We start from the raw sequence: 25,881 nt of genomic DNA on the forward strand, positions 1-25,881 counted from the left end.
GTTCTCCCACACTCCAAAGACGTGTAGGTTTGTTGGTTAATTGGCTTTGGTAAAATTGTAAATTGTCCCTGGTGTGTGTAGGACAGTGTTAGTGTGAGGGGATCGCTGGTCAGCGCGGACTCGGTGGGCCGATGGGGCCTCTTTCCGCGCCGTATCTCCAAACTAAACTAGACCACCTCAGTATAGGCACAAAGAGGTCTTTCTGCAGTTGTATAGGGCCCTGGTGAGACCGCACCTGGAGTACTGTGTGCAGTTTTGGTCTCCAAATTTGAGGACGGATATTCTTGCTATTGAGGGCGTGCAGCGTAGGTTTGCTAGGTTAATTCCTGGAATGGTGGGACTGTCATAAGTTGAAAGACTGGAGCGGCTAGGCTTGTATACACTGGAATTTAGAAGGATGAGAGGGGGTCTTATCAAAACATATAAGATTATTAAGGGGTTGGACACGTTAGAGGCAGGAAACATGATCCCAATGTTGGGGGAGTCCAGAACCAACGGCCACAGTTTAAGAATAAGGGGTAGGCCATTTGGAACGGAGACGAGGAAAAACTTTTTCACTCAGAGGGTTGTAAATCTGTGGAATTCTCTGCCTCAGAAGGCAGTGGAGGCCAATTCTCTGGATGCATTCAAGAGAGAGCTAGATAGAGCTCTTAAGGATAGCGGAGTCAGGGGGTATGGGGAGAAGGCAGGAACGGGGTACTGATTGAGAATGATCAGCCATGATCACAATGAATGGCAGTGCTGGCTCGAAGGGCCGAATGGCCTCCTCCTGCACCTATTGTCTATTGTCTAAATCTAAACCAAAACAACTTGGCAGTCTACCGGCAAGCATCCCGCCGTCCCGTCCCGTCCCGCCCCGCCACGATACCCCCGCCTTGAAGAATCCTGTAGGGCCTCACCGTAATCCACAATGGGGCTGTAGCAGGCAAAGTTCATCCGGTCCTCGGCCCCTATGTCCTTGGTTTTCTGTACCCGAGGGCAGACCCCTGGTGGGAGAGGAGAGAGACGCGTCGGTAAAGGGCAGGGCGACGTGGGCTGGAGCAAGGATCATCTCAGTGGAAGGTAGAGCGTAGAGTGTAGAGTGTAGAGTGCAGAGTGTAAAGTATAGAGTGTATAGTGTAGAGTGTAGTGTAGAGTGTAGTGTGTATAGTGTAGAGTGTAGAGTGTAGGGTAGAGTGTAGAGTGTAGACTGTAGAGTGTAGTGTAGAGTGTAGTGTAGAGTGTAGAGTGTAGTGTAGAGTGTAGAGTGTAGAGTGTAGTGTAGAGTGTAGTGTAGAGTGTAGAGTGTAGACTGTAGAGTGTAGTGTAGAGTGTAGTGTAGAGTGTAGAGTGTATAGTGTAGTGTAGAGTGTAGAGTGTAGAGTGTAGTGTAGAGTGTAGTGTAGAGTGTAGAGTGTATAGTGTAGTGTAGAGTGTAGAGTGTAGAGTGTAGTGTAGAGTGTAGTGTAGAGTGTAGAGTGTAGTGTAGAGTGTGGTGTGTATAGTGTAGAGTGTAGACTGTAGTGTATAGTGTAGTGTGTATAGTGTAGAGTGTAGAGTGTAGTGTAGAGTGTAGTGTAGTGTAGAGTGTTGAGTGTAGTGTAGAGTGTAGAGTGTAGTGTAGAGTGTAGAGTAGAGTAGAGTGTAATGTAGAGTGTAGTGTAGAGTGTAGTGTAGAGTGTAGACTGTAGAGTGTAGTGTAGAGTGTTGAGTGTAGTGTAGAGTGTAGAGTGTAGTGTAGTGTAGAGTAGAGTAGAGTGTAGTGTAGAGTGTAGTGTAGAGTGTAGTGTAGAGTGTAGAGTAGAGTGTAGTGTAGAGTGTAGTGTAGAGTGTAGTGTAGAGTGTAGATTAGAGTGTAGAGTGTAGTGTAGAGTGTAGAGTGTAGTGTAGAGTATAGAGTGTAGAGTGTAGAGTGTAGAGTGTAGTGTGTAAAGTATAGTGTAGAGTGTAGTGTAGAGTGTATAGTGTAGTGTAGAGTGTAGAGTGTAGTGTAGAGTGTAGTGTAGAGTGTAGAGTGTAGTGTAGAGTGTAGTGTAGAGTGTAGTGTAGAGTGTAGAGTAGAGTGTAGTGTAGTGTAGAGTGTAGTGTAGAGTGTAGAGTAGAGTGTAGAGTGTAGTGTAGAGTGTAGAGTGTAGTGTAGAGTATAGTGTAGAGTGTAGTGTGTAGAGTGTAGTGTAGAGTGTAGAGTAGAGTAGAGTGTAGTGTAGAGTGTAGTGTAGAGTGTAGTGTAGAGTGTAGAGTAGAGTGTAGAGTGTAGTGTAGAGTATAGTGTAGAGTGTAGTGTAGAGTGTAGAGTGTAGTGTAGAGTGTAGTGTAGAGTGTAGAGTAGAGTACAGTGTAGTGTAGAGTGTAGTGTGTAGTGTAGTGTAGAGTGTAGTGTAGAGTGTAGTGTGTAGAGTGTAGAGTGTAGAGTGTAGAACGTAGAGTGTAGATTGTAGAACGTAGAGTGTAGAGTGTAGTGTAGAGTGTATAGTGTAGTGTAGAGTGTAGAGTGTAGTGTAGAGTGTAGTGTAGAGTGTAGAGTGTAGAGTGTAGTGTAGAGTGTAGTGTAGAGTGTAGTGTAGAGTGTAGTGTAGAGTGTAGAGTAGAGTGTAGTGTTGAGTGTAGTGTAGAGTGTAGTGTAGAGTGTAGTGTAGAGTGTAGTGTAGAGTGTAGAGTGTAGAGTGTACAGTGTAGTGTAGAGTGTAGTGTAGAGTGTAGTGTAGAGTGTATAGTGTAGAGTGTAGTGTAGAGTGTAGAGTGTAGAGTGTAGTGTAGAGTGTAGAGTGTAGTGTAGAGTGTAGAGTGTAAAGTGTAGAGTGTAGAGTGTAGATTGTAGTGTAGAGAGTAGAGTGTAGAGTGTATAGTGTAGTGTAGAGTGTATAGTGTAGTGTAGAGTGTAGAATGTAGAGTGTAGTGTAGAGAGTAGAGTGTAGAGTGTATAGTGTAGTGTAGAGTGTATAGTGTAGTGTAGAGTGTAGAGTGTAGTGTATTGTGTAGAGTGTAGAGTATAGATTGTAGTGTAGAGTGTATAGTGTAGTGTAGAGTGTAGAGTGTAGTGTAGTGTAGAGTGTAGAGTGTAGTGTAGAGTGTAGAGTGTAGTGTAGAGTCTAGTGTAGTGTGTAGAGTGTAGAGTGTAGAGTGTAGAACTACACTCTACACTCTACACTACACTCTACACTCTACACCCCACACTCCACACTATACTACTCTACACTCTACACTATACTCTACTCTACACTACATTCTACACTCTATGTTCTACACTCTACACTTTATACTCTACTCTACACTCTCCACTACACTACACTCTTCACTCTACACTACACTCTACACTCTACACTACACTCTACACTCTACACCCCACACTCCACACTATACTACTCTACACTCTACACTATACTCTACTCTACACTACATTCTACACTCTATGTTCTACACTCTACACTTTATACTCTACTCTACACACTACACTACACTACACTCTTCACTCTACACTACACTCTACACTCAACACTACACTCTACACTCGACACTCTAATCTCTACACTACACTCTATGCTCTCCATTCTAGCTCTACACTCTATACTGTACACTAACAGTGTGGAGTGTAGAGTAGAGTGTAGAGTATAGAATGTATAGTGTAGAGTGTAAATTGTAGAGTAGAGTGTAAAGTGTAGTGTAGTGTGTATAGTGTAGAGTGTAGTGTAGTGTGTAGTGTAGAGTGTAGTGTAGAGTGTAGATTGTAGAGTGTAGAGTGTAGTGTAGAGTGTAGAGTGTAGTGTCGAGTGTAGTGTAGAGTGTAGAGTGTATAGTGTAGTGTAGAGTGTAGTGTAGTGTAGTGTAGAGTGTAGAGTGTAGTGTAGAGTGTAGTGTAGAGTGTAGAGTGTAGAGTGTAGTGTAGAGTGTAGAGTGTAGTGTAGAGTGTAGTGTAGAGTGTAGTGTAGAGTGTAGAGTGTAGTGTAGAGTGTAGTGTAGAGTGTAGAGTGTAGAGTAGAGTGTAGAGTGTAGAGTGTAGTGTAGAGTGTAGAGTGTAGTGTGTAGTGTGTAGTGTGTAATGTAGAGTGTAGTGTAGAGTGTAGAGTAGAGTGTAGTGTAGAGTGTAGAGTGTAGTGTAGAGTATAGTGTAGAGTGTAGTGTAGAGTGTAGTGTAGAGTGTAGTGTAGTGTAGAGAGTAGAGTGTAGTGTGTAGAGTAGAGTGTAGTGTAGAGTGTAGTGTAGAGTGTAGTGTAGAGTGTAGAGTGTAGTGTAGAGTGTAGTGTAGAGTGTAGTGTAGAGTATAGTGTAGAGTGTAGTGTAGTGTAGAGTGTTGAGTGTAGTGTAGAGTGTAGAGTGTAGTGTAGAGTGTAGAGTAGAGTAGAGTGTAATGTAGAGTGTAGTGTAGAGTGTAGTGTAGAGTGTAGACTGTAGAGTGTAGTGTAGAGTGTTGAGTGTAGTGTAGAGTGTAGAGTGTGGTGTAGTGTAGAGTAGAGTAGAGTGTAGTGTAGAGTGTAGTGTAGAGTGTAGTGTAGAGTGTAGAGTAGAGTGTAGTGTAGAGTGTAGTGTAGAGTGTAGTGTAGAGTGTAGAGTAGAGTGTAGAGTGTAGTGTAGAGTGTAGAGTGTAGTGTAGAGTATAGAGTGTAGAGTGTAGAGTGTAGAGTGTAGTGTGTAAAGTATAGTGTAGAGTGTAGTGTAGAGTGTATAGTGTAGTGTAGAGTGTAGAGTGTAGTGTAGAGTGTAGTGTAGAGTGTAGAGTGTAGTGTAGAGTGTAGTGTAGAGTGTAGTGTAGAGTGTAGAGTAGAGTGTAGTGTAGTGTAGAGTGTAGTGTAGAGTGTAGAGTAGAGTGTAGAGTGTAGTGTAGAGTGTAGAGTGTAGTGTAGAGTATAGTGTAGAGTGTAGTGTGTAGAGTGTAGTGTAGAGTGTAGAGTGTAGAGTGTAGTGTAGAGTGTAGAGTAGAGTAGAGTGTAGTGTAGAGTGTAGTGTAGAGTGTAGTGTAGAGTGTAGAGTAGAGTGTAGAGTGTAGTGTAGAGTATAGTGTAGAGTGTAGTGTAGAGTGTAGAGTGTAGTGTAGAGTGTAGTGTAGAGTGTAGAGTAGAGTACAGTGTAGTGTAGAGTGTAGTGTGTAGTGTAGTGTAGAGTGTAGTGTAGAGTGTAGTGTGTAGAGTGTAGAGTGTAGAGTGTAGAACGTAGAGTGTAGATTGTAGAACGTAGAGTGTAGAGTGTAGTGTAGAGTGTATAGTGTAGTGTAGAGTGTAGAGTGTAGTGTAGAGTGTAGTGTAGAGTGTAGAGTGTAGAGTGTAGAGTGTAGTGTAGAGTGTAGTGTAGAGTGTAGTGTAGAGTGTAGTGTAGAGTGTAGAGTAGAGTGTAGTGTTGAGTGTAGTGTAGAGTGTAGTGTAGAGTGTAGTGTAGAGTGTAGTGTAGAGTGTAGAGTGTAGAGTGTACAGTGTAGTGTAGAGTGTAGTGTAGAGTGTAGTGTAGAGTGTATAGTGTAGAGTGTAGTGTAGAGTGTAGAGTGTAGAGTGTAGTGTAGAGTGTAGAGTGTAGTGTAGAGTGTAGAGTGTAAAGTGTAGAGTGTAGAGTGTAGATTGTAGTGTAGAGAGTAGAGTGTAGAGTGTATAGTGTAGTGTAGAGTGTATAGTGTAGTGTAGAGTGTAGAATGTAGAGTGTAGTGTAGAGAGTAGAGTGTAGAGTGTATAGTGTAGTGTAGAGTGTATAGTGTAGTGTAGAGTGTAGAGTGTAGTGTATTGTGTAGAGTGTAGAGTATAGATTGTAGTGTAGAGTGTATAGTGTAGTGTAGAGTGTAGAGTGTAGTGTAGTGTAGAGTGTAGAGTGTAGTGTAGAGTGTAGAGTGTAGTGTAGAGTCTAGTGTAGTGTGTAGAGTGTAGAGTGTAGAGTGTAGAACTACACTCTACACTCTACACTACACTCTACACTCTACACCCCACACTCCACACTATACTACTCTACACTCTACACTATACTCTACTCTACACTACATTCTACACTCTATGTTCTACACTCTACACTTTATACTCTACTCTACACTCTCCACTACACTACACTCTTCACTCTACACTACACTCTACACTCTACACTACACTCTACACTCTACACCCCACACTCCACACTATACTACTCTACACTCTACACTATACTCTACTCTACACTACATTCTACACTCTATGTTCTACACTCTACACTTTATACTCTACTCTACACACTACACTACACTACACTCTTCACTCTACACTACACTCTACACTCAACACTACACTCTACACTCGACACTCTAATCTCTACACTACACTCTATGCTCTCCATTCTAGCTCTACACTCTATACTGTACACTAACAGTGTGGAGTGTAGAGTAGAGTGTAGAGTATAGAATGTATAGTGTAGAGTGTAAATTGTAGAGTAGAGTGTAAAGTGTAGTGTAGTGTGTATAGTGTAGAGTGTAGTGTAGTGTGTAGTGTAGAGTGTAGTGTAGAGTGTAGATTGTAGAGTGTAGAGTGTAGTGTAGAGTGTAGAGTGTAGTGTCGAGTGTAGTGTAGAGTGTAGAGTGTATAGTGTAGTGTAGAGTGTAGTGTAGTGTAGTGTAGAGTGTAGAGTGTAGTGTAGAGTGTAGTGTAGAGTGTAGAGTGTAGAGTGTAGTGTAGAGTGTAGAGTGTAGTGTAGAGTGTATAGTGTAGTGTAGAGTAGTGTAGAGTGTAGAGTGTAGTGTAGAGTGTAGAGTGTAGTGTAGAGTGTAGTGTAGAGTGTAGAGTGTAGAGTAGAGTGTAGAGTGTAGTGTAGAGTGTAGAGTGTAGTGTGTAGTGTGTAGTGTGTAATGTAGAGTGTAGTGTAGAGTGTAGAGTAGAGTGTAGTGTAGAGTGTAGAGTGTAGTGTAGAGTATAGTGTAGAGTGTAGTGTAGAGTGTAGTGTAGAGTGTAGTGTAGTGTAGAGAGTAGAGTGTAGTGTGTAGAGTAGAGTGTAGTGTAGAGTGTAGTGTAGAGTGTAGTGTAGAGTGTAGAGTGTAGTGTAGAGTGTAGTGTAGAGTGTAGTGTAGAGTATAGTGTAGAGTGTAGTGTAGTGTAGAGTGTTGAGTGTAGTGTAGAGTGTAGAGTGTAGTGTAGAGTGTAGAGTAGAGTAGAGTGTAATGTAGAGTGTAGTGTAGAGTGTAGTGTAGAGTGTAGACTGTAGAGTGTAGTGTAGAGTGTTGAGTGTAGTGTAGAGTGTAGAGTGTGGTGTAGTGTAGAGTAGAGTAGAGTGTAGTGTAGAGTGTAGTGTAGAGTGTAGTGTAGAGTGTAGAGTAGAGTGTAGTGTAGAGTGTAGTGTAGAGTGTAGTGTAGAGTGTAGAGTAGAGTGTAGAGTGTAGTGTAGAGTGTAGAGTGTAGTGTAGAGTATAGAGTGTAGAGTGTAGAGTGTAGAGTGTAGTGTGTAAAGTATAGTGTAGAGTGTAGTGTAGAGTGTATAGTGTAGTGTAGAGTGTAGAGTGTAGTGTAGAGTGTAGTGTAGAGTGTAGAGTGTAGTGTAGAGTGTAGTGTAGAGTGTAGTGTAGAGTGTAGAGTAGAGTGTAGTGTAGTGTAGAGTGTAGTGTAGAGTGTAGAGTAGAGTGTAGAGTGTAGTGTAGAGTGTAGAGTGTAGTGTAGAGTATAGTGTAGAGTGTAGTGTGTAGAGTGTAGTGTAGAGTGTAGAGTGTAGAGTGTAGTGTAGAGTGTAGAGTAGAGTAGAGTGTAGTGTAGAGTGTAGTGTAGAGTGTAGTGTAGAGTGTAGAGTAGAGTGTAGAGTGTAGTGTAGAGTATAGTGTAGAGTGTAGTGTAGAGTGTAGAGTGTAGTGTAGAGTGTAGTGTAGAGTGTAGAGTAGAGTACAGTGTAGTGTAGAGTGTAGTGTGTAGTGTAGTGTAGAGTGTAGTGTAGAGTGTAGTGTGTAGAGTGTAGAGTGTAGAGTGTAGAACGTAGAGTGTAGATTGTAGAACGTAGAGTGTAGAGTGTAGTGTAGAGTGTATAGTGTAGTGTAGAGTGTAGAGTGTAGTGTAGAGTGTAGTGTAGAGTGTAGAGTGTAGAGTGTAGTGTAGAGTGTAGTGTAGAGTGTAGTGTAGAGTGTAGTGTAGAGTGTAGAGTAGAGTGTAGTGTTGAGTGTAGTGTAGAGTGTAGTGTAGAGTGTAGTGTAGAGTGTAGTGTAGAGTGTAGAGTGTAGAGTGTACAGTGTAGTGTAGAGTGTAGTGTAGAGTGTAGTGTAGAGTGTATAGTGTAGAGTGTAGTGTAGAGTGTAGAGTGTAGAGTGTAGTGTAGAGTGTAGAGTGTAGTGTAGAGTGTAGAGTGTAAAGTGTAGAGTGTAGAGTGTAGATTGTAGTGTAGAGAGTAGAGTGTAGAGTGTATAGTGTAGTGTAGAGTGTATAGTGTAGTGTAGAGTGTAGAATGTAGAGTGTAGTGTAGAGAGTAGAGTGTAGAGTGTATAGTGTAGTGTAGAGTGTATAGTGTAGTGTAGAGTGTAGAGTGTAGTGTATTGTGTAGAGTGTAGAGTATAGATTGTAGTGTAGAGTGTATAGTGTAGTGTAGAGTGTAGTGTAGTGTAGAGTGTAGAGTGTAGTGTAGAGTGTAGAGTGTAGTGTAGAGTCTAGTGTAGTGTGTAGAGTGTAGAGTGTAGAGTGTAGAACTACACTCTACACTCTACACTACACTCTACACTCTACACCCCACACTCCACACTATACTACTCTACACTCTACACTATACTCTACTCTACACTACATTCTACACTCTATGTTCTACACTCTACACTTTATACTCTACTCTACACTCTCCACTACACTACACTCTTCACTCTACACTACACTCTACACTCTACACTACACTCTACACTCTACACCCCACACTCCACACTATACTACTCTACACTCTACACTATACTCTACTCTACACTACATTCTACACTCTATGTTCTACACTCTACACTTTATACTCTACTCTACACACTACACTACACTACACTCTTCACTCTACACTACACTCTACACTCAACACTACACTCTACACTCGACACTCTAATCTCTACACTACACTCTATGCTCTCCATTCTAGCTCTACACTCTATACTGTACACTAACAGTGTGGAGTGTAGAGTAGAGTGTAGAGTATAGAATGTATAGTGTAGAGTGTAAATTGTAGAGTAGAGTGTAAAGTGTAGTGTAGTGTGTATAGTGTAGAGTGTAGTGTAGTGTGTAGTGTAGAGTGTAGTGTAGAGTGTAGATTGTAGAGTGTAGAGTGTAGTGTAGAGTGTAGAGTGTAGTGTCGAGTGTAGTGTAGAGTGTATAGTGTAGTGTAGCGTGTAGAGTGTAGTGTAGTGTAGTGTAGAGTGTAGAGTGTAGTGTAGAGTGTAGTGTAGAGTGTAGAGTGTAGAGTGTAGTGTAGAGTGTAGAGTGTAGTGTAGAGTGTATAGTGTAGTGTAGAGTAGTGTAGAGTGTAGAGTGTAGTGTAGAGTGTAGAGTGTAGTGTAGAGTGTAGTGTAGAGTGTAGAGTGTAGAGTAGAGTGTAGAGTGTAGTGTAGAGTGTAGAGTGTAGTGTGTAGTGTGTAATGTGTAATGTAGAGTGTAGTGTAGAGTGTAGAGTAGAGTGTAGTGTAGAGTGTAAAGTGTAGTGTAGAGTATAGTGTAGAGTGTAGTGTAGAGTGTAGTGTAGAGTGTAGTGTAGTGTAGAGAGTAGAGTGTAGTGTGTAGAGTAGAGTGTAGTGTAGAGTGTAGTGTAGAGTGTAGTGTAGAGTGTAGAGTGTAGTGTAGAGTGTAGTGTAGAGTGTAGTGTAGAGTATAGTGTAGAGTGTAGTGTAGAGTATAGTGTAGAGTGTAGTGTAGAGTATAGTGTAGAGTGTATGGTATAGTGCAGAGTTTAGAGTGTAGAGTGTAGTGTAGAGTGTTGAGTGTAGAGTGTGGAGTGTAGAGTGTAGAGTATAGAATATAGATTGTAGAGCATAGAGTGTAGAACTAGAGTATAGAGTGTAGTGTAGAGTGGAGAGTGTAGTATAGAGTGTATAGTGTAGAGTGTAGTGTAGAGTGTAGAGTATAGTGTAGAGTGTAGTGTAGAGTGTAGTGTAGAGTGTATAGTGTAGTGTAGAGTGTAGAGTAGTGTAGAGTGTAGAGTGTAGTGTAGAGTGTAGTGTAGAGTAGAGTGTAGAGTAGAGTGTAGAGTGCAGTGTAGAGTGTAGAGTGTAGTGTGTAGTGTGTAGTGTAGAGTGCAGTGTAGAGTGTAGAGTAGAGTGTAGTGTAGAGTGTAGTGTAGAGTGTAGAGTATAGTGTAGAGTGTAGTGTAGTGTAGTGTAGTGTAGTGTAGAGAGTAGAGTGTAGTGTGTAGAGTAGAGTGTAGTGTAGAGTGTAGAGTAGAGTGTAGAGTGTAGTGTAGAGTGTAGTGTAGAGTGTAGAGTGTAGAGTAGAGTGTAGAGTGTAGTGTAGAGTGTAGAGTGTAGTGTGTAGTGTGTAGTGTAGAGTGTAGTGTAGAGTGTAGTGTAGAGAGTAGAGTGTAGTGTGTAGAGTAGAGTGTAGTGTAGAGTGTAGTGTAGAGTGTAGTGTAGAATGTAGTGTAGAATGTAGAGTGTAGTGTAGAGTGTAGAGTGTAGTGTAGAATGTAGTGTAGAGTGTAGAGTGTGTGTAGAGTGTAGTGTAGAGTGTAGAGTGTGTGTAGAGTGTAGTGTAGAGTGTAGAGTGTAGTGTAGAATGTAGTGTAGAGTGTAGAGTGTGTGTAGAGTGTAGTGTAGAGTCTAGAGTGTAGAGTGTCGAGTGTAGAGTAGAGTGTAGTGTAGAGTCTAGAGTGTAGTGTAGAGTGTAGAGTGTGGTGTAGTGTGTAGAGTGTAGAGTGTAGAACGTAGAGTGTAGATTGTAGAACGTAGCGTGTAGAGTGTAGAGTGTAGTGTAGAATGTAGAGTGTAGAGTGTAGTGTAGAGTGTAGAGTGTAGTGTAGAGTGTAGAGTGTAGTGTAGAGTGTAGAGTGTAGTGTAGAGTGTAGTGTAGAGTGTAGTGTAGAGTGTAGTGTAGAGTGTAGTGTAGAGTGTAGAGTGTAGTGTAGAGTGTAGAGTGTAGTGTAGAGTGTAGTGTATAATGTAGTGTAGAGTGTAGTGTAGAGTGTAGAGTGTAGTGTAGAGTGTAGAGTGTAGTGTAGAGTGTAGTGTATAATGTAGTGTAGAGTGTAGAGTGTAGTGTAGAGTGTAGAGTGTAGTTTTGAGTGTAGTGTAGATTGTAGTGTAGAGTGTAGTGTGTAGTGTAGAGTGTAGAGTGTAGTGTAGAATGTAGTGTCGAGTGTAGAGTGTGTGTAGAGTGTAGTGTAGAGTGTAGAGTGTAGAGTGTAGTGTAGAGTGTAGAGTGTAGTGTAGAGTGTCGAGTGTAGAGTAGAGTGTAGTGTAGAGTCTAGAGTGTAGTGTAGAGTGTAGAGTGTAGTGTATAGTGTAGTGTAGAGTGTAGAGTGTATAGTGTAGTGTAGAGTGTATAGTGTAGTGTAGAGTGTAGAGTGTAGTGTAGAGTGTATAGTGTAGTGTAGAGTGTAAAGTGTATAGTGTAGTGTAGAGTGTAGAGTGTAGTGTAGAGTGTAGTGTAGAGTGTAGAGTGTGTGTAGAGTGTAGTGTAGAGTGTAGAGTGTCGAGTGTAGAGTGTAGTGTAGAGTGGAGTGTAGAGTGTAGAGTATAGAATATAGAGTGTAGAGCATAGAGTGTAGAGCTAGAGTGGAGAACATAGAGTGTAGTGTAGAGTATAGAGTGTAGTGTAGAGTGTAGAGTGTAGTGTAGAGTATAGTGTAGAGTGTAGAGTATAGTGCAGAGTTTAGAGTGTAGAGTGTAGTGTAGGGTGTTGAGTGTAGAGCGTAGAGTGTGGAGTGTAGCGTGTAGAGTGTAGAGTATAGAATATAGAGTGTAGAGCATAGAGTGTGGAGCTAGAGTGGAGAGTATAGAGTGTAGTGTAGAGTATAGAAGGTAGAGTGTAGCGTGTTTGTATCATCTGCAAACTTGCTAATCATGTTCTCATCCAAAATGTGGAGATGTTTCCAGCAGAGGGAGAATGTAGAAAGAACGTGGCAAACCATTTAAAATTGGACGAGACTATCTTTGTCCACTCCTCGCCTTAGATAGAGTGGATGTGGACAGGATGCTTCCACTGGTGGGAGAGTCTAGGACCAGAGAGCACAGCCTCTGAATAAAAGGACGTACCTTTAGAAAGGAGATGAGGAGGAATTTCTTTAGTCAGAGGGTGGTGAATCTGTGGAATTCGTTGCCATAGACGGCAGTGGAGGCCGTCAGTGGATATATTTAAGGCAGAGATAGATAGATTGTTGATTAGTGCAGTTATCAGGGGTTACGGGGAGAAGGCAGGAGAATGGGGTTGGGAGGGAGAGATAGATCAGCCGTGATTGAACGGCGGAGTAGACTTGATGGGCCGAATGGCCTAACTCTGCTCCTATCACTTATGAACTGATTCCCCAATGATTCTTGGTTACCTTGGTCCCACAACTAGTGGTGGTGCAGCGGTAGAGTTGCTGCCTCACAGCGCCAGAGACCCGGGGTCCATCCCGACTGCGGGCGCTGTCTGTACGGAGTTTGTACGTTCTCCCCGTGACCTGCGTGGGTTTCCTCCGGGTGCTCCGGTTTCCTCCCACACTCCAAAGATGTTTGTGGGTTAATCACCCCCTCTGTAAGTTTCCCCCTGGTGTGTAGGGGGTGGATGGGAAAGTGGGATCACGTGGAGCTGGTGTGAACGGGAGCCTTTATACAGTTGTATAGAGACCTAGTGAGACCGCACCTGGAGTACTGTGTGCAGTTGTACAGGGACCTAGTGAGACCGCACCTGGAGTACTGTGTGCAGTTGTACAGGGACCTAGTGAGACCGCACCTGGAGTACTGTGTGCAGTTGTACAGGGCCCTAGTGAGACCGCACCTGGAGTACTGTGTGCAGTTGTACAGGGCCCTAGTGAGACCGCACCTGGAGTACTGTGTGCAGTTTTGGTCTCCAAATATGAGGAAGGATATTCTTGCTATTGAGGGCGTGCAGCTTAGGTTCACCAGGTTAATCCCCGGGATGGCGGGACTGTCATACGTTGAAAGACTGGAGCGACTAGGCTTGTATACACTGGAATTTAGAAGGATGAGAGGGGATCTTATCGAAACCTATAAGATTATTAAGGGGTTGGACACGTTAGAGGCAGGAAACATGTTCCCAATGTTGGGGGAGTCCAGAACCAGGGGCCACACAGTTTAAGAATAAGGGGTCGGCCATTTAGAACTGAGATGAGGAAAAACTTTTTCAGTCAGAGAGTTGTGAATCTGTGGAATTCTCTGTCTCAGAAGGCAGTGGAGGCCAATTGTCTGAATGCATTCAAGAGGGAGCTGGATAGAGCTCTTAAGGATAGCGGAGTCAGGGGGTATGGGGAGAAGGCAGGAACGGGGTACTGATTGAGAATGATCAGCCATGATCACATTGAATGGCGGTGCTGGCTCGAAGGGCCGAATGGCCTCCTCCTGCATCTATGGTCTATTGTCTATTGTCTATTGTCTATTGTCTATGGTCTATGGTCTATGGTCTATTGTCTATTGTCTATTGTCTATTGTCTATTGTCTATGGTCTATGGTCTATGGTCTATTGTCTATTGTCTATTGTCTATGGTCTATGGTCTATGGTCTATTGTCTATGGTCTATTGTCTATGGTCTATGGTCTATGGTCTATTGTCTATTGTCTATTGTCTATGGTCTATTGTCTATTGTCTATTGTCTATTGTCTATGGTCTATGGTCTATGGTCTATGGTCTATGGTCTATTGTCTATGGTCTATGGTCTATGGTCTATGGTCTATGGTCTATGGTCTATTGTCTATTGTCTATGGTCTATTGTCACCCACCTTCAGCACACTCACAAACGTCATTCTGGCACAACTTGTTCACCACCTTGCTCTGGTCCGGAGCGTTGTAAAACACCGTGCAGCGGGACGCTAAAACACAACAGCCCGTTAGCACACTCACACCCAGCGGCGATCAGTAATAATAATAATAATAATAAGCATTTATTTTATATAGCGCCTTATCGGGTGCTCAAAGCGCTTTACAAAAACAATCAACATAAAAACAAACAGACAAACTATCCTAACGGAAAAGCGGCCAATAAACAACGCCAGCGTCCTCTCACGTCAGGGTCTCACGTCAGTGGCACCCGCACACTCACACACACACGCACTCTCACACACTCTGTGTGTCTGTATGTGTGTGTGTGTGTCTGTGTGTGTGTGTGTGTGTGTGTGTGTGTGTGTGTGTCTGTGTGTGTGTGTCTGTGTGTGTGTCAGCTTGTGAGTGTGTGTCAGTGTGTGAGTGTGTGAAGGAGTTTGTGTATTTTAGTGGGTGATTGTGTATCAGTGTATGTGAGGCAGTGTATGTGAATAAGTGAGCTGAGTGTGTCAGTGAGTGTGTGAGTGCATGTGCGTAAATGTGTGAGTAAGTGTGTGAATGTGTGTGAATGTGAGTGAATGTGAGTGAATGTGAGTGAGTATTGGAATAAGTGAGTGAATAAGTGAGTGTGTGAGCATATGAATAAGTGAGTGTGTGAGCGTGTGAATAAGTGAGTGTGTAAGTGTGTGAGCAAGTGAATAAGTGAGTGTGTGAGTGTGTCGGTGAATGTGTGAATAAGTGAGTGTGTGAGTGTGTTGGTGAATGTGTGAATAAGTGAGTGTGTGTGTCAGTGAGCGTGTGAGTGTGTGAGTGCATGTGTGAATGTGTGAGTGAGTGTATTAATGTGTGTGTGAGTGAGCATGTGAATGAGTAAGTGTGGGAGTGAGCATATGAGCGTGTGAGCATGTGAGTGTGTGAGTGTGTGAATAAGTGAGCGTGAGTGTGTCAGTGAGTGTGTCAGTGTGTCAGTGAGTGTGTGAGTGCGTGTGTATGTGTGTGAGTATGCAAGTGAGTGTGTGAATGTGTGTGTGAGTGAGCATGTGAGTGTGTGAATGAGTGAGTGTGTGAGTATGCAAGTGAGCGTGTGAGCGTGTGAATGAGTGAGTGTGTGAGTGAGTGAGTGTGTGAGTGAGTGTGTGAGTGTGAGTGTTTGAGCGTGTGCATATGTGAGTGTGTGAGTATGTGAGCGTGTGAGTGTGCGAGTGTGTGAGTGTGTGATCCTGTGAGGCAGCCACTCACCTGCAGGTTTGCAGGTAAAGTGGCTGCAGCAAGTCATTGTCATTGTCATTGTCATTGTTCTGAGCTCATTGCAAATGCCAATTGAACAAACTAGACTCTTGATTCCAAACAGATATACTCACTTGGGTTGTAGTAGTCATAAAGTGTGGCACTTGCAGGTTGGATTAACCCAATGGGAATCACCTGCTTCGCCCCAAATATCACACATTCCTTCTCATTGCTGACCTGCAAAATAAAAATAAAAATCAATAAATAAAAATCAATAAATAAAAATTAAAATTAAAATTAAAATTAAAATTAAAATTAAAATTAAAATTAAAATTAAAATTAAAATTAAAATTAAAATTAAAATTAAAATTAAAATTAAAATTAAAATTAAAATTAAAATTAAAATTAAAATTAAAATTAAAATTAAAATTAAAATTAAAATTAAAATTAAAATTAAAATTAAAATTAAAATTAAAATTAAAATTAAAATTAAAATTAAAATTAAAATTAAAATTAAAATTAAAATTAAAATTAAAATTAAAATTAAAATTAAAATTAAAATTAAAATTAAAATTAAAATTAAAATTAAAATTAAAATTAAAATTAAAATTTAAATTTAAATTTAAATTTAAATTTAAATTTAAATTTAAATTTAAAAATTAAAAGTATAATCAATTTTAAAATCAAAATCAAAATCTACAATTAAATCTACAATTAAAACTAAAATCTAAATTAAAAAAATTGAAATCAATATTAAAATCAAAATCAAAATTTACAAATAAAATTAAAATCTAAATCAAAATCAAAATTGAAATTGAGATCAATATAAAATTAAAATCAAAATTTACAATTAGACTTGAAATTGAAATGGAAATCAATATTATAATCAAAATCAAAATTTACAAATAAAATTAAAATCTAAATCAAAATCAAAATTGAAATTGAGATCAATATAAAATCAAAATCAAAATTTACAATTAGACTTGAAATTAAAATGGAAATCAATATTATAATCAAAATCAAAATTTACAAATAAAATTAAAATCTAAATCTAAATTAAAATTAAAATTAAAATTTAAATTTAAATTTAAATTTAAAAATTAAAAGTATAATCAATTTTAAAATCAAAATCAAAATTAAAAGTAAAATTAAAATCTAAATCAAAATCAAAATTGAAATCAATATTAAAATCAAAATCTACAATTGGTATTGAAATTAAAATTGAAATCAATATTAAAATCAAAATCAAAATTTACAATTAAAACTAAAATCTAAATTAAAATCTAAATCAAAATTAAAATTGAAATTGAAATCAATATTAAAATCTAAATCAAAATCAAAATTTACAATTAAAATTATTAAAATCAAAATCAAAATCAAAATTAGAATTAAAATTGAAATTGAAATTAAAATCAAAATCAAAATTAAATTCAAAATTTAAATTCAACCCACAAAATTAAAATGTATAACATGTGGGCCTGTTTCCACGCTCTCTCTGACCCTCTCAATCTACGCGAGGCATTGGGATGGTAGACAGTCAGAACCTTTATCCTCAGGTGAAGCTGGGAAAGGCCAGAAGGCGTAGCTTTACGGTGGAGGGGGGGGGGGGGGGGTGGGGGGAGGTTAATGGAGAATTGCAGGGCAAGGTTTCTACGCAGAGGGTGGTGCTGGTGGTAACTGGGGAATTAATGCGGGGCGCAACTAATGGAAATTAACAGAGGGCATTTATAACCCTGGAATTGGGGGAGGGCACTAGTAAATCTGCAGTTCCTTCCTACACACTTAGTTCAGTTTAGTTTATTGTCCTGTGCACCGAGATACAGTGAAAAGCTTTTGTTGCGCGCTAACCAGCCAGCGGAAAGACAATACATGATTACAATTGAGTATAAGATGGCGGCGCGCACAGACGCAGCGGCTCACAGCTCTCCCTTTCGGTGCGTTTTATGTGTGTTATCTGTGTTATGTCTGTTAGTCAATTTTAGTCATGCAAACCAGGAAAATCAGGCAAATCCTACCTACAACCGAAAGGATCTTCTGATCATAGGATTCCAGTGCAATCGGGACCTTGTGCGCGAATTTCCACACCCGCGAAATATACCGGAAGAGATAGCCAGGACACCGGGCGCTCCGTGGATTGTTGTCGGCGCGAACAGGTGTCGCAGGCGGAGGAGAAACAGGAAGCAAAAGCGAGGATGCCGGTCCGGTATACTTGCCAAGCTAAAGAGACAGCCACACAAACCACCGCTACCCAGCATGTTTCTCAACAACGCCAGATCCATCATCAACAAAATGGACGAACTAAAACTACAGATATCAGCAAACAAACTCGTGGAGGACTGTTGCATTCTCTTAGTAACAGAGACATAGCTTCATCCACTTATCCCAGACGGAGCCATTGAGCTAGCCGGGCGTACAGCGTTTCGTTGGGACAGAAACATCGACTCCGGTAAGAGCAAGGGGGGGGGGTTATGCATTTACGTGCACAACAACTGGTGCACTAACATCCAAATCATAGATAGCCACTGTTCTCCTGATCTGGAGTCCCTAACAGTTAAATGCAGGCCTTTTTACCTTCCTCGCGAATTTACAGGGGTTATAGTAACAGCAGTCTACATCCCACCGAATGCTAACGCTAGCACAGCTTTAGGCTACCTGCTCGGTGCAATAAACTCACAACAGAGCACATATCCAGAAGCAGCCCACATCATAGCCGGGGACTTCAACCATGCAGACCTAAAGTCAGTTCTCCCGAAACTTGAACAACACATAAGATGTGCTACCAGGGGGAAAAACACACTAGACAAGGTTTACTCAAATATTAAGAAGGGTTTCAGGTCAGCACCACTACCACACCTGGGGCAGTCAGATCACCTGTCCATATTCCTAACTCCAGCATACACCCCACTCAGGAGGAAAGCTCCAGTCACCATAAAGACTGTTAAGACATGGCCTGAAGGAGCTTCCTCGCAGCTGCAGGATTGCTTCGAAAGGACCAACTGGGATATATTTGAGGATCAGGACTTGGAGGAGTACACATCAACTGTACTTTGCTACATCCAAAACTGTGTTGACAATGTCACCGTCGACAAACGCATCCGGTTGTATCCCAATCAAAAACCCTGGATGACAAAGGATGTCAGGTCTCTCCTCAAGGACCGTAACACCGCCTTCAGGTCTAGTGATAGAGCTCTATACAGTGCTGCTAGAACCAACCTGAAGAGAGGCATCAAGGATGCCAAAGCGTCCTACAAGAGGAAGATTGAGGACCACTTTTCCAACAATGACCCACGGCGGGTATGGCAAGGCATCCAGCACATCACCAACTACAAGACCAGCAACCGCACGACTGCCGACGGCGACGCCTCGCTGGCAGAGGAACTTAACTGTTTCTTTGCTCGTTTCGAGGTGAAAGCTACAGTGGCAGACATAACACCCTCTCCAGCACCTGACAGCAACACCTTCACTGTGCAGGAGTATGATGTTAAGCGCGTGCTCAGAGCAGTGAATCCCAGGAAAGCTGCAGGCCCCGATGGTGTGACGGGCAGAGTGCTGAGGGAATGTGCAGACCAATTATCTGAGGTCTTCACAAAAATCTTCAACCTGTCCCTTTTAAAATCCACCATCCCTCCCTGCCTGAAGTCCGCCATAATCATCCCACTGCCGAAAAAGTCTGTCATCAGCGGTCTTAACGACCACCGTCCGGTAGCACTCACACCGGTCATCACAAAGTGCTTCGAGAGACTGGTCCTGCAGCACATCAAAGCCAGCCTCCCACCCACCTTCGACCCACACCAGTTTGCCTACAGAGCAAATAGGTCTACAGGGGATGCCATCGACACTGCTCTTCACACTGCACTGACCCACCTTGAACACCAGGGGAGCTATGTGAGGATGCTCTTCCTCGACTTCAGCTCTGCCTTTAACACGGTCATCCCGAGCAGACTGGTCACCAAACTTTCCGACCTTGGATTTTCCCAAACCATCTGCCAATGGATCAAGGACTTCCTGACCAACCGCCCCCAGACCCTCACCTCTCCTCCACCATTACACTGAGCACCGGCTCACCACAGGGCTGTGTGTTGAGCCCCATCCTTTACTCCCTCTACACTCACGACTGCGCCCCCACCCATCCCACCAACACCATCATCAAGTTCGTGGATGACACGACTGTGGTTGGACTCATCTCAGAAGGAGATGAGACAGCCTATAGGGATGAAATCCAAAGGCTGGCAGCATGGTGTTCAGTGAACAATCTGGTCCTGAACTCCTCCAAAACAAAGGAACTTATAATTGACTTTAGAAAAACCAGTGGAGATTACGACCCACTCTACATCAATGGGGTCTGTGTGGAAAGGGTACCAGCCTTCAGGTTCCTGGGTACGCACATCGCAGAGGATCTTACCTGGTCTACCAACACCATCACCACAGTAAAGAAGGCACAGCAGAGACTCCACTTCCTGAGGATCCTCAGGAAAACCAACCTGCAGGAGAAGCTCATGTTGTCCTTCTATCGCTGCTCCATCGAGAGTGTGCTGGCATACTGTATAACCACATGGTATGCCAGCTGCTCAGAAAAGGACAGGAAGGCCCTTCAGAGGGTCATCACGACGGCCCAGAAGATCATCGGCTGCTCACTGCCCTCCCTAGAGCACCTGTTCAGCCTACGCTGCCTCAGTAGAGCAGGCAAAATAATAAAAGATCCATCCCACCCCGGCCACCGTCTGTTTGTTCATCTGCCCTCTGGTCGACGTTTCAGGTCGATCAAATCCCGAACAAACAGACTTAAGAACAGTTTTTACCCCAGGGCCATACGAGAACTGAACACTACCTTTGCACTAGGCAACACCGTTAAAAAATCTTGTACTTAATATAATTGTATTTAATTGTATTTATGTATTTATTTGTTTTTGCATTTATTGCATATATGTTTGTACGCACCGTCAGGATTGGCTATTTTTTAATTTCGTTGTACTCGTTGCAATGACAATAAATGAATATTATTATTATTATTATTATTATTATTATGATAAGGGAATAACGTTTAGTGCAAGGTAAAGCCAGCAAAGTCCGATCAAGGATAGTCCGAGGGTCTCCAATGAGTGGATGGTAGTTCAGTGGGATGGTTCAGTCGCCTGATAACAGCCGGGAAGAAACTGCCCCTGAATCTGGAGGTGTGCGTTTATACCTGTACTGACTGAAACATGTACATATATACGCACATTCGTGTGAACGCACAAACACGTGGGCACACACGCATGTGATGTTCACGGAGACGCACAAAGACACACATGCACACATATGCGCGCATGCACCCACACACATTCTCACACTCACACACACACACACACACACTCACACACATGTACACACACACACTCACACACATGTACACACACACACTCACATACTCACACACGCACACATACACTCGCACTCACGTAAATGCACACATACACACACACACGCATGCACACACACACTCACTCACTCACACTCACACATGCACGCACACACTCACTCACTCACACTCACACATGCACGCACACGCACACACATACGCATGCTCACACTCACACACGCACACACACACGCATACACACACACAAACACACACGCACACACACACTCACATACTCACACACGCACACATACTCACACAAACACACACATACACACTCACAGACGCATGCACACACTCACTCACACTCACGCACATACGCACACTGTCACTACCTGGGGAAGGTAAAGCAGAACTCTTCCATCTTTAAACTCATATGAGTCGATGTAACGATCAGCAAGCTTCGATAGCTGAAACACAAAGATATTCCAATTACGACCAGACCTCTTCCATTCATAATTTACGCACAGAATGTGTTTCCTTGTGAAGGACACAGGGAACAGCAGATGCTGCTTTACAAAAGAAAAGACACAAAGCGCTGGAGTAACTCAGACCCTTCTTCATAAGCTCATAGGGTCAGAAGTGATTTGATTTTGATTTTTGATTTTAGATACAGCGTGGAAACAGGCCTTTCAGCCCACCGAGTCCGCGCCGCCCAGCGATCCCCGCACACTAACACTGTCCTACACACACTAGGGACAATTTTCACATTTACCCAGTCAATTAACCTACATACCTGTACGTCTTTGGAGTGTGGGAGCAAAGAGGTCCTTCTACAGTTGTACCGGGCCCTGGTGAGACCGCACCTGGAGTACTGTGTGCAGTTTTGGTCTCCAAATTTGAGGAAGGATATTCTTGCTATGGAGGGCGTGCAGCGTAGGTTCACTAGGTTAATTCCCGGAATGGCGGGACTGTCGTATGTTGAAAGGCTGGAGCGATTGGGCTTGTATACACTGGAATTTAGAAGGATGAGGGGGGATCTTATTGAAACATATAAGATAATTAGGGGATTGGACACATTAGAGGCAGGAAACATGTTCCCAATGTTGGGGGAGTCCAGAACAAGGGGCCACAGTTTAAGAATAAGGGGTAGGCCATTTAGAACGGAGATGAGGAAGAACTTTTCAGTCAGAGAGTGGTGAAGGTGTGGAATTCTCTGCCTCAGAAGGCAGTGGAGGCCAGTTCGTTGGATGCTTTCAAGAGAGAGCTGGATAGAGCTCTTAAGGATAGCGGAGTGAGGGGGTATGGGGAGAAGGCAGGAACGGGGTGCTGATTGAGAGTGATCAGCCATGATCGCATTGAATGGCGGTGCTGGCTCGAAGGGCTGAATGGCCTACTCCTGCACCTATTGTCTATTGTTTATTGTCTAAACCGAAGATCTCAGAGAAAACCCACGCAGGTCACAGGGAGAACGTACAAACTCCGTACAGGCGGCGCCCGTAGTCAGGATCGAACCTGAGTTCGATGTAAGGCATTCGTTGTAAGGCAGCAACTCTACCGCTGCGCCACCGTGCCGCAGATGGGAGCGTGATAGGAGCGGAAATAGGCCAATCAGCCCATCAAGCCTACTCCGCCATTCAATCATGACCAAACCAATACATTTTCCAGCGCTCCTGAAAATACTGAGAACTATATTCAGCGCTCTGTATCTTCCCCTTTGTACCAATTGCACTTGAGTTTGAAATGGTTGTATTTATGTATAGTATATCCAATTTAAATGTTAGACTTTAGAGATACTGCAATAATGGGCCCTTCGGCCCACCGATTTCGCGCCGACCAGCGATCCCTGCACACTAGCACTATCCTACACGCACTTGGGACAATTCACATTTTTTTACCGAAGCCAATTAACCTACAAACCGGTACGTCTCTGGAGTGTGGGAGGAGACCGGAGCACCCGGAGAAAACCCACGCAGGTCACGGGGCGAACGTACAAACTCCACACAAATAAGTTCACAGGTTTTTGGAGTAGAATTAGGCCATTCGGCCCATCGAGTCTACTCCGCCATTCAATCATGGCTGACCTATCTCTCCCGCTCAACCCCATTCTCCTGCCTTCTCCTCATAACCCTTGACACCCGTACTAATCAAGAATTTGTCTATCTCTGCCTTAAATATATCCACTGACTTGGCCTCCACAGCCGTCTGTGGCAATGAGTTCCACAGATTCACCACCCTCTGACCAAAGAAATTCCTCCTCCCCTCCTTTCTAAAAGAGCGCCCTTTAATTCTGAGGCCGTGCCCTCTGGTCCTAGACTCTCCCACCAGTGGAAACATCCTCTCCACATCCACTCTATCCAGGCCTTTCACTGTTCTGTACGTTTCAATGAGATCCCCCCCCCTCATCCTTCTAAACTCCAGCGAGTACAGGCCCAGTGCTGACAAACGCTCATCATAGGTTAACCCACTCATTCCTGGGATCGTTCTCGTGAACCTCCTCTGGACCCTCTCCAGAGCCAGCAAGTCCATCCTCAGATATGGGGCCGAGAATTGCTCACAAGGCCCCAAATGTGGCCTGACCAGCCCCTTATAGAGCCTCAGCATTACATCCCTGTTTTTGAATACAATCCCTTTCGAAATAAATTGAGTTTGCTTTCTTTACGACCGATTCGACTTGAAGAATAACTTCTTGGGTGTCCTGCACCACAGAGTCAACGAGTGAAACAATGTGGAAACAGGCCCTTCGGCCCAACTTGTCCACACCGGCCAACATGTCTCAGCTACACTAGTCCCACCTGCCCGCGTTTGGTCCATATCCCTCCAAACCTGTCCTATCCGGGGGTCTCAGACAACACCCGAGGTCAGGATGGAACCCGGGTCTCCGGCGCTGTGAGGTAGCGGCACTACCCGCTGCGCCACCTTGCCGCCCTTGGCTGGGGAACTCCTGACCTTGTCCATGTCTGCGTGGTCCGGCTCAAATCCGCTCAGCATGGTGACGTCCACAATGGCCATCCCAGAAGGCCGCAGGGCTTGGCCTCCCTCAGCCACGAGCCTGTGGGAGACAGATGGGGAAAGACGGGGAGGGGAGGGAGAGAAGGGGGAAGAGGGTGGAGAGGGGGGAGGAGGAGGGGGAAGGGGGAGAGGGAAGGAGAGGGGGGTTGAGGGGATGGGGGGAGAGAAGGGGGAAGAGGGTGGAGAGGGGGGAGGAGGAGGGGGAAGGGGGAGAGGGAAGGAGCGGGGGAGAGGGAAGGAGAGGGGGGTTGAGGGGATGGGGGGAGAGAAGGGGGAAGAGGGTGGAGAGGGGGGAGGAGGAGGGGGAAGGGGGAGAGGGAAGGAGAGGGGGGTTGAGGGGATGGGGGAGAAGGGAGGCAGAGGGGAGGGGGAGGGGGAGAGGGAAGGAGAGGGGGGTTGAGGGGATGGGGGGAGAGAAGGGGGAAGAGGGTGGAGAGGGGGGAGGAGGAGGGGGAAGGGGGAGAGGGAAGGAGAGGGGGGTTGAGGGGATGGGGGGAGAGAAGGGGGAAGAGGGTGGAGAGGGGGGAGGAGGAGGGGGAAGGGGGAGAGGGAAGGAGCGGGGGAGAGGGAAGGAGAGGGGGGTTGAGAGGATGGGGAGAAGGGAAGCAGAGGGGAGGGGGAGGGGGAAGGAGAGGGGGGTTGAGGGGATGGGGGGAGAGAAGGGGGAAGAGGGTGGAGAGGGGGGAGGAGGAGGGGGAAGGGGGAGAGGGAAGGAGAGGGGGGTTGAGGGGATGGGGAGAAGGGAGGCAGAGGGGAGGGGGAGGGGGAGAGGGAAGGAGAGGGGGGTTGAGGGGATGGGGGGGAGGGGAGGAGGAAGACGGGGAGGGGAGGGAGAGGGGAGGAGGAGAGGAGGAGGGGGGATTGAGTGGGAGGGGGAGAGAGAAGGGGGAAGAGGGTGGAGAGGGGGGGAAGGAGAGGGGGGAGGGGGGAAAGGGAATGAGAGGGGGAGGGGGAAAGGGAAGGAGAGGGGGGTTGAGGGGATGGGGGAAGGGAGGCAGAGGGGAGGAGGGGAGGGGAGGGGGGATTGAGGGGTTAGGGGGAGAGAGAAGGGAAAGACGGGGAGGGGAGGCAGAGGGGAGGAGGGGGTGATTGAGGGGGAGGGGGGAGAGAAGGGGGAAGAGGGTGGAGAGGGGGACAGGAGGAGGGGGTAGGGGGAGAGGGAAGGAGAGGGGGAGGGGGAGAGAGGGAAGGAGAGGGGGGTTGAGGGGAGGCAGAGGGGAGTAGGGGAGGGGGGGATTGAGGGGGGAGAGAGAAGGGGTAAGAGAGGAGAGGGAGGAGGAGGGGGAGAGGGGGATTGGGAGGAGAGGGAAGGGGAGGGGGTTGGGGTAGGATTGAGAGGGAATGGTGAGGGGAGGGGGTGGGATTGGAGGGGGTGGGATGGGAGGGGAAAGAGATGGGGGGAGAGGGTTTGGGGGAGGGGGATTGGGGGAGGGAGTGGGATTGGATGGGGAGGGTGGGAGAGAAGGGGGATGGGGTGGAGAGGAGAGGGGGATTGAGGGGAGGGGAGGATGAGGGGGAAGGGGAGGGGAGGCAGAGGGGAGGATGGGAGGGGGGTAGGGGGAATGAGAAGGGGAAGGGGTTGGAGAGGAGAGGGGGATTGAGGGAAGGGGAGGCAGAGGGGATGAGGGGAGGGATTGGGGAGAGGAGGGGGATGGGGAGGGGGAGGGGGATTGGGGAGAGGAGGTGAGAGGGATTTGGGAGGGGGAGAGAGATTGGGGAGGGGAGAGGGATGGGGAGGGGGTGAGGGATTTGGGAAGGGGAGGGGAGGGGAGGGGGAGGGGGAGGGAGAGGGATTTTGTGGGAGGTGAGAGAGATTTGGGAGGGGGAGAGGGATTGGGGGAGGGGGAGAGGGATTGGGGAGGGGAGTGGAGGGGGAGAGGGAGAGGGATTTGGGAGGGGGAGAGGGATTGGGGGAGGGGGAGAGGGATGGGGGAGGGTTTGGGGAGAGGGAGAGGGATTTTGGGGAGGGGGAGAGGGATGGGAGTGAAAGGGTTTGGGGGGAGGGGGAAGAGGGATTGTGGGGGAGGGGACGGGTAGGGGAGGGGGAGGGTGATAGGGAGTTAGGGGAGGGGAGTTGGAAGGGGATCGGGGAGAGGGAGGGGGTGGGGGGGGAGAGGTGGATGGTTGAGAGGGGGGTTGGGGGGGGGGGGAGTGGAGGGGGAGGGGATAAAGTTTGAATTAATAATTGCCCATTGGCATTGAACCTGGAGCAGAACTGGTCGTTGCAAAGTGAAAGCAAAATCTGAATAACGTTAGGTTGTCCGCATAATAACAGCAACACATCACAGCTCCATCCAAGAACGCAAGAAATCGCAGAGAGTTGCGGACGCAGCCCAGACCATCGCACAAACCAATCTCCCTTCCATCGACTCCATCTACACCTCACGCTGCCTCGGCAAGGCCAGCAGCATCATCAAGGACCAGTCTCACCCCCGGCCACTCCCTCTTCTCCCCTCTCCCATCGGGGCAAGAGGTACAGAAGTGT

At 45.2% G+C, this 25,881-nt stretch overlaps 1 protein-coding gene across 1 annotated transcript in view; it reads right to left on the bottom strand.

Moving 5' to 3' along the window:
• The window catches only part of LOC144603196 (complement C4-like), a 127,285-nt gene that overhangs the window by 8,632 nt on the left and 92,772 nt on the right, over positions 1-25,881 (bottom strand). Inside the window, 5 exon segments of the mRNA XM_078416376.1 lie at positions 900-986; positions 13,780-13,869; positions 15,181-15,283; positions 20,780-20,854; positions 23,334-23,436. Of these exon segments, the coding sequence (XP_078272502.1) occupies positions 900-986; positions 13,780-13,869; positions 15,181-15,283; positions 20,780-20,854; positions 23,334-23,436 (458 nt within the window).

Source organism: Rhinoraja longicauda, chromosome 19, assembly GCF_053455715.1.
Source record: "Rhinoraja longicauda isolate Sanriku21f chromosome 19, sRhiLon1.1, whole genome shotgun sequence".
Classification (NCBI taxonomy): Eukaryota; Metazoa; Chordata; class Chondrichthyes; order Rajiformes; family Arhynchobatidae; genus Rhinoraja; species Rhinoraja longicauda.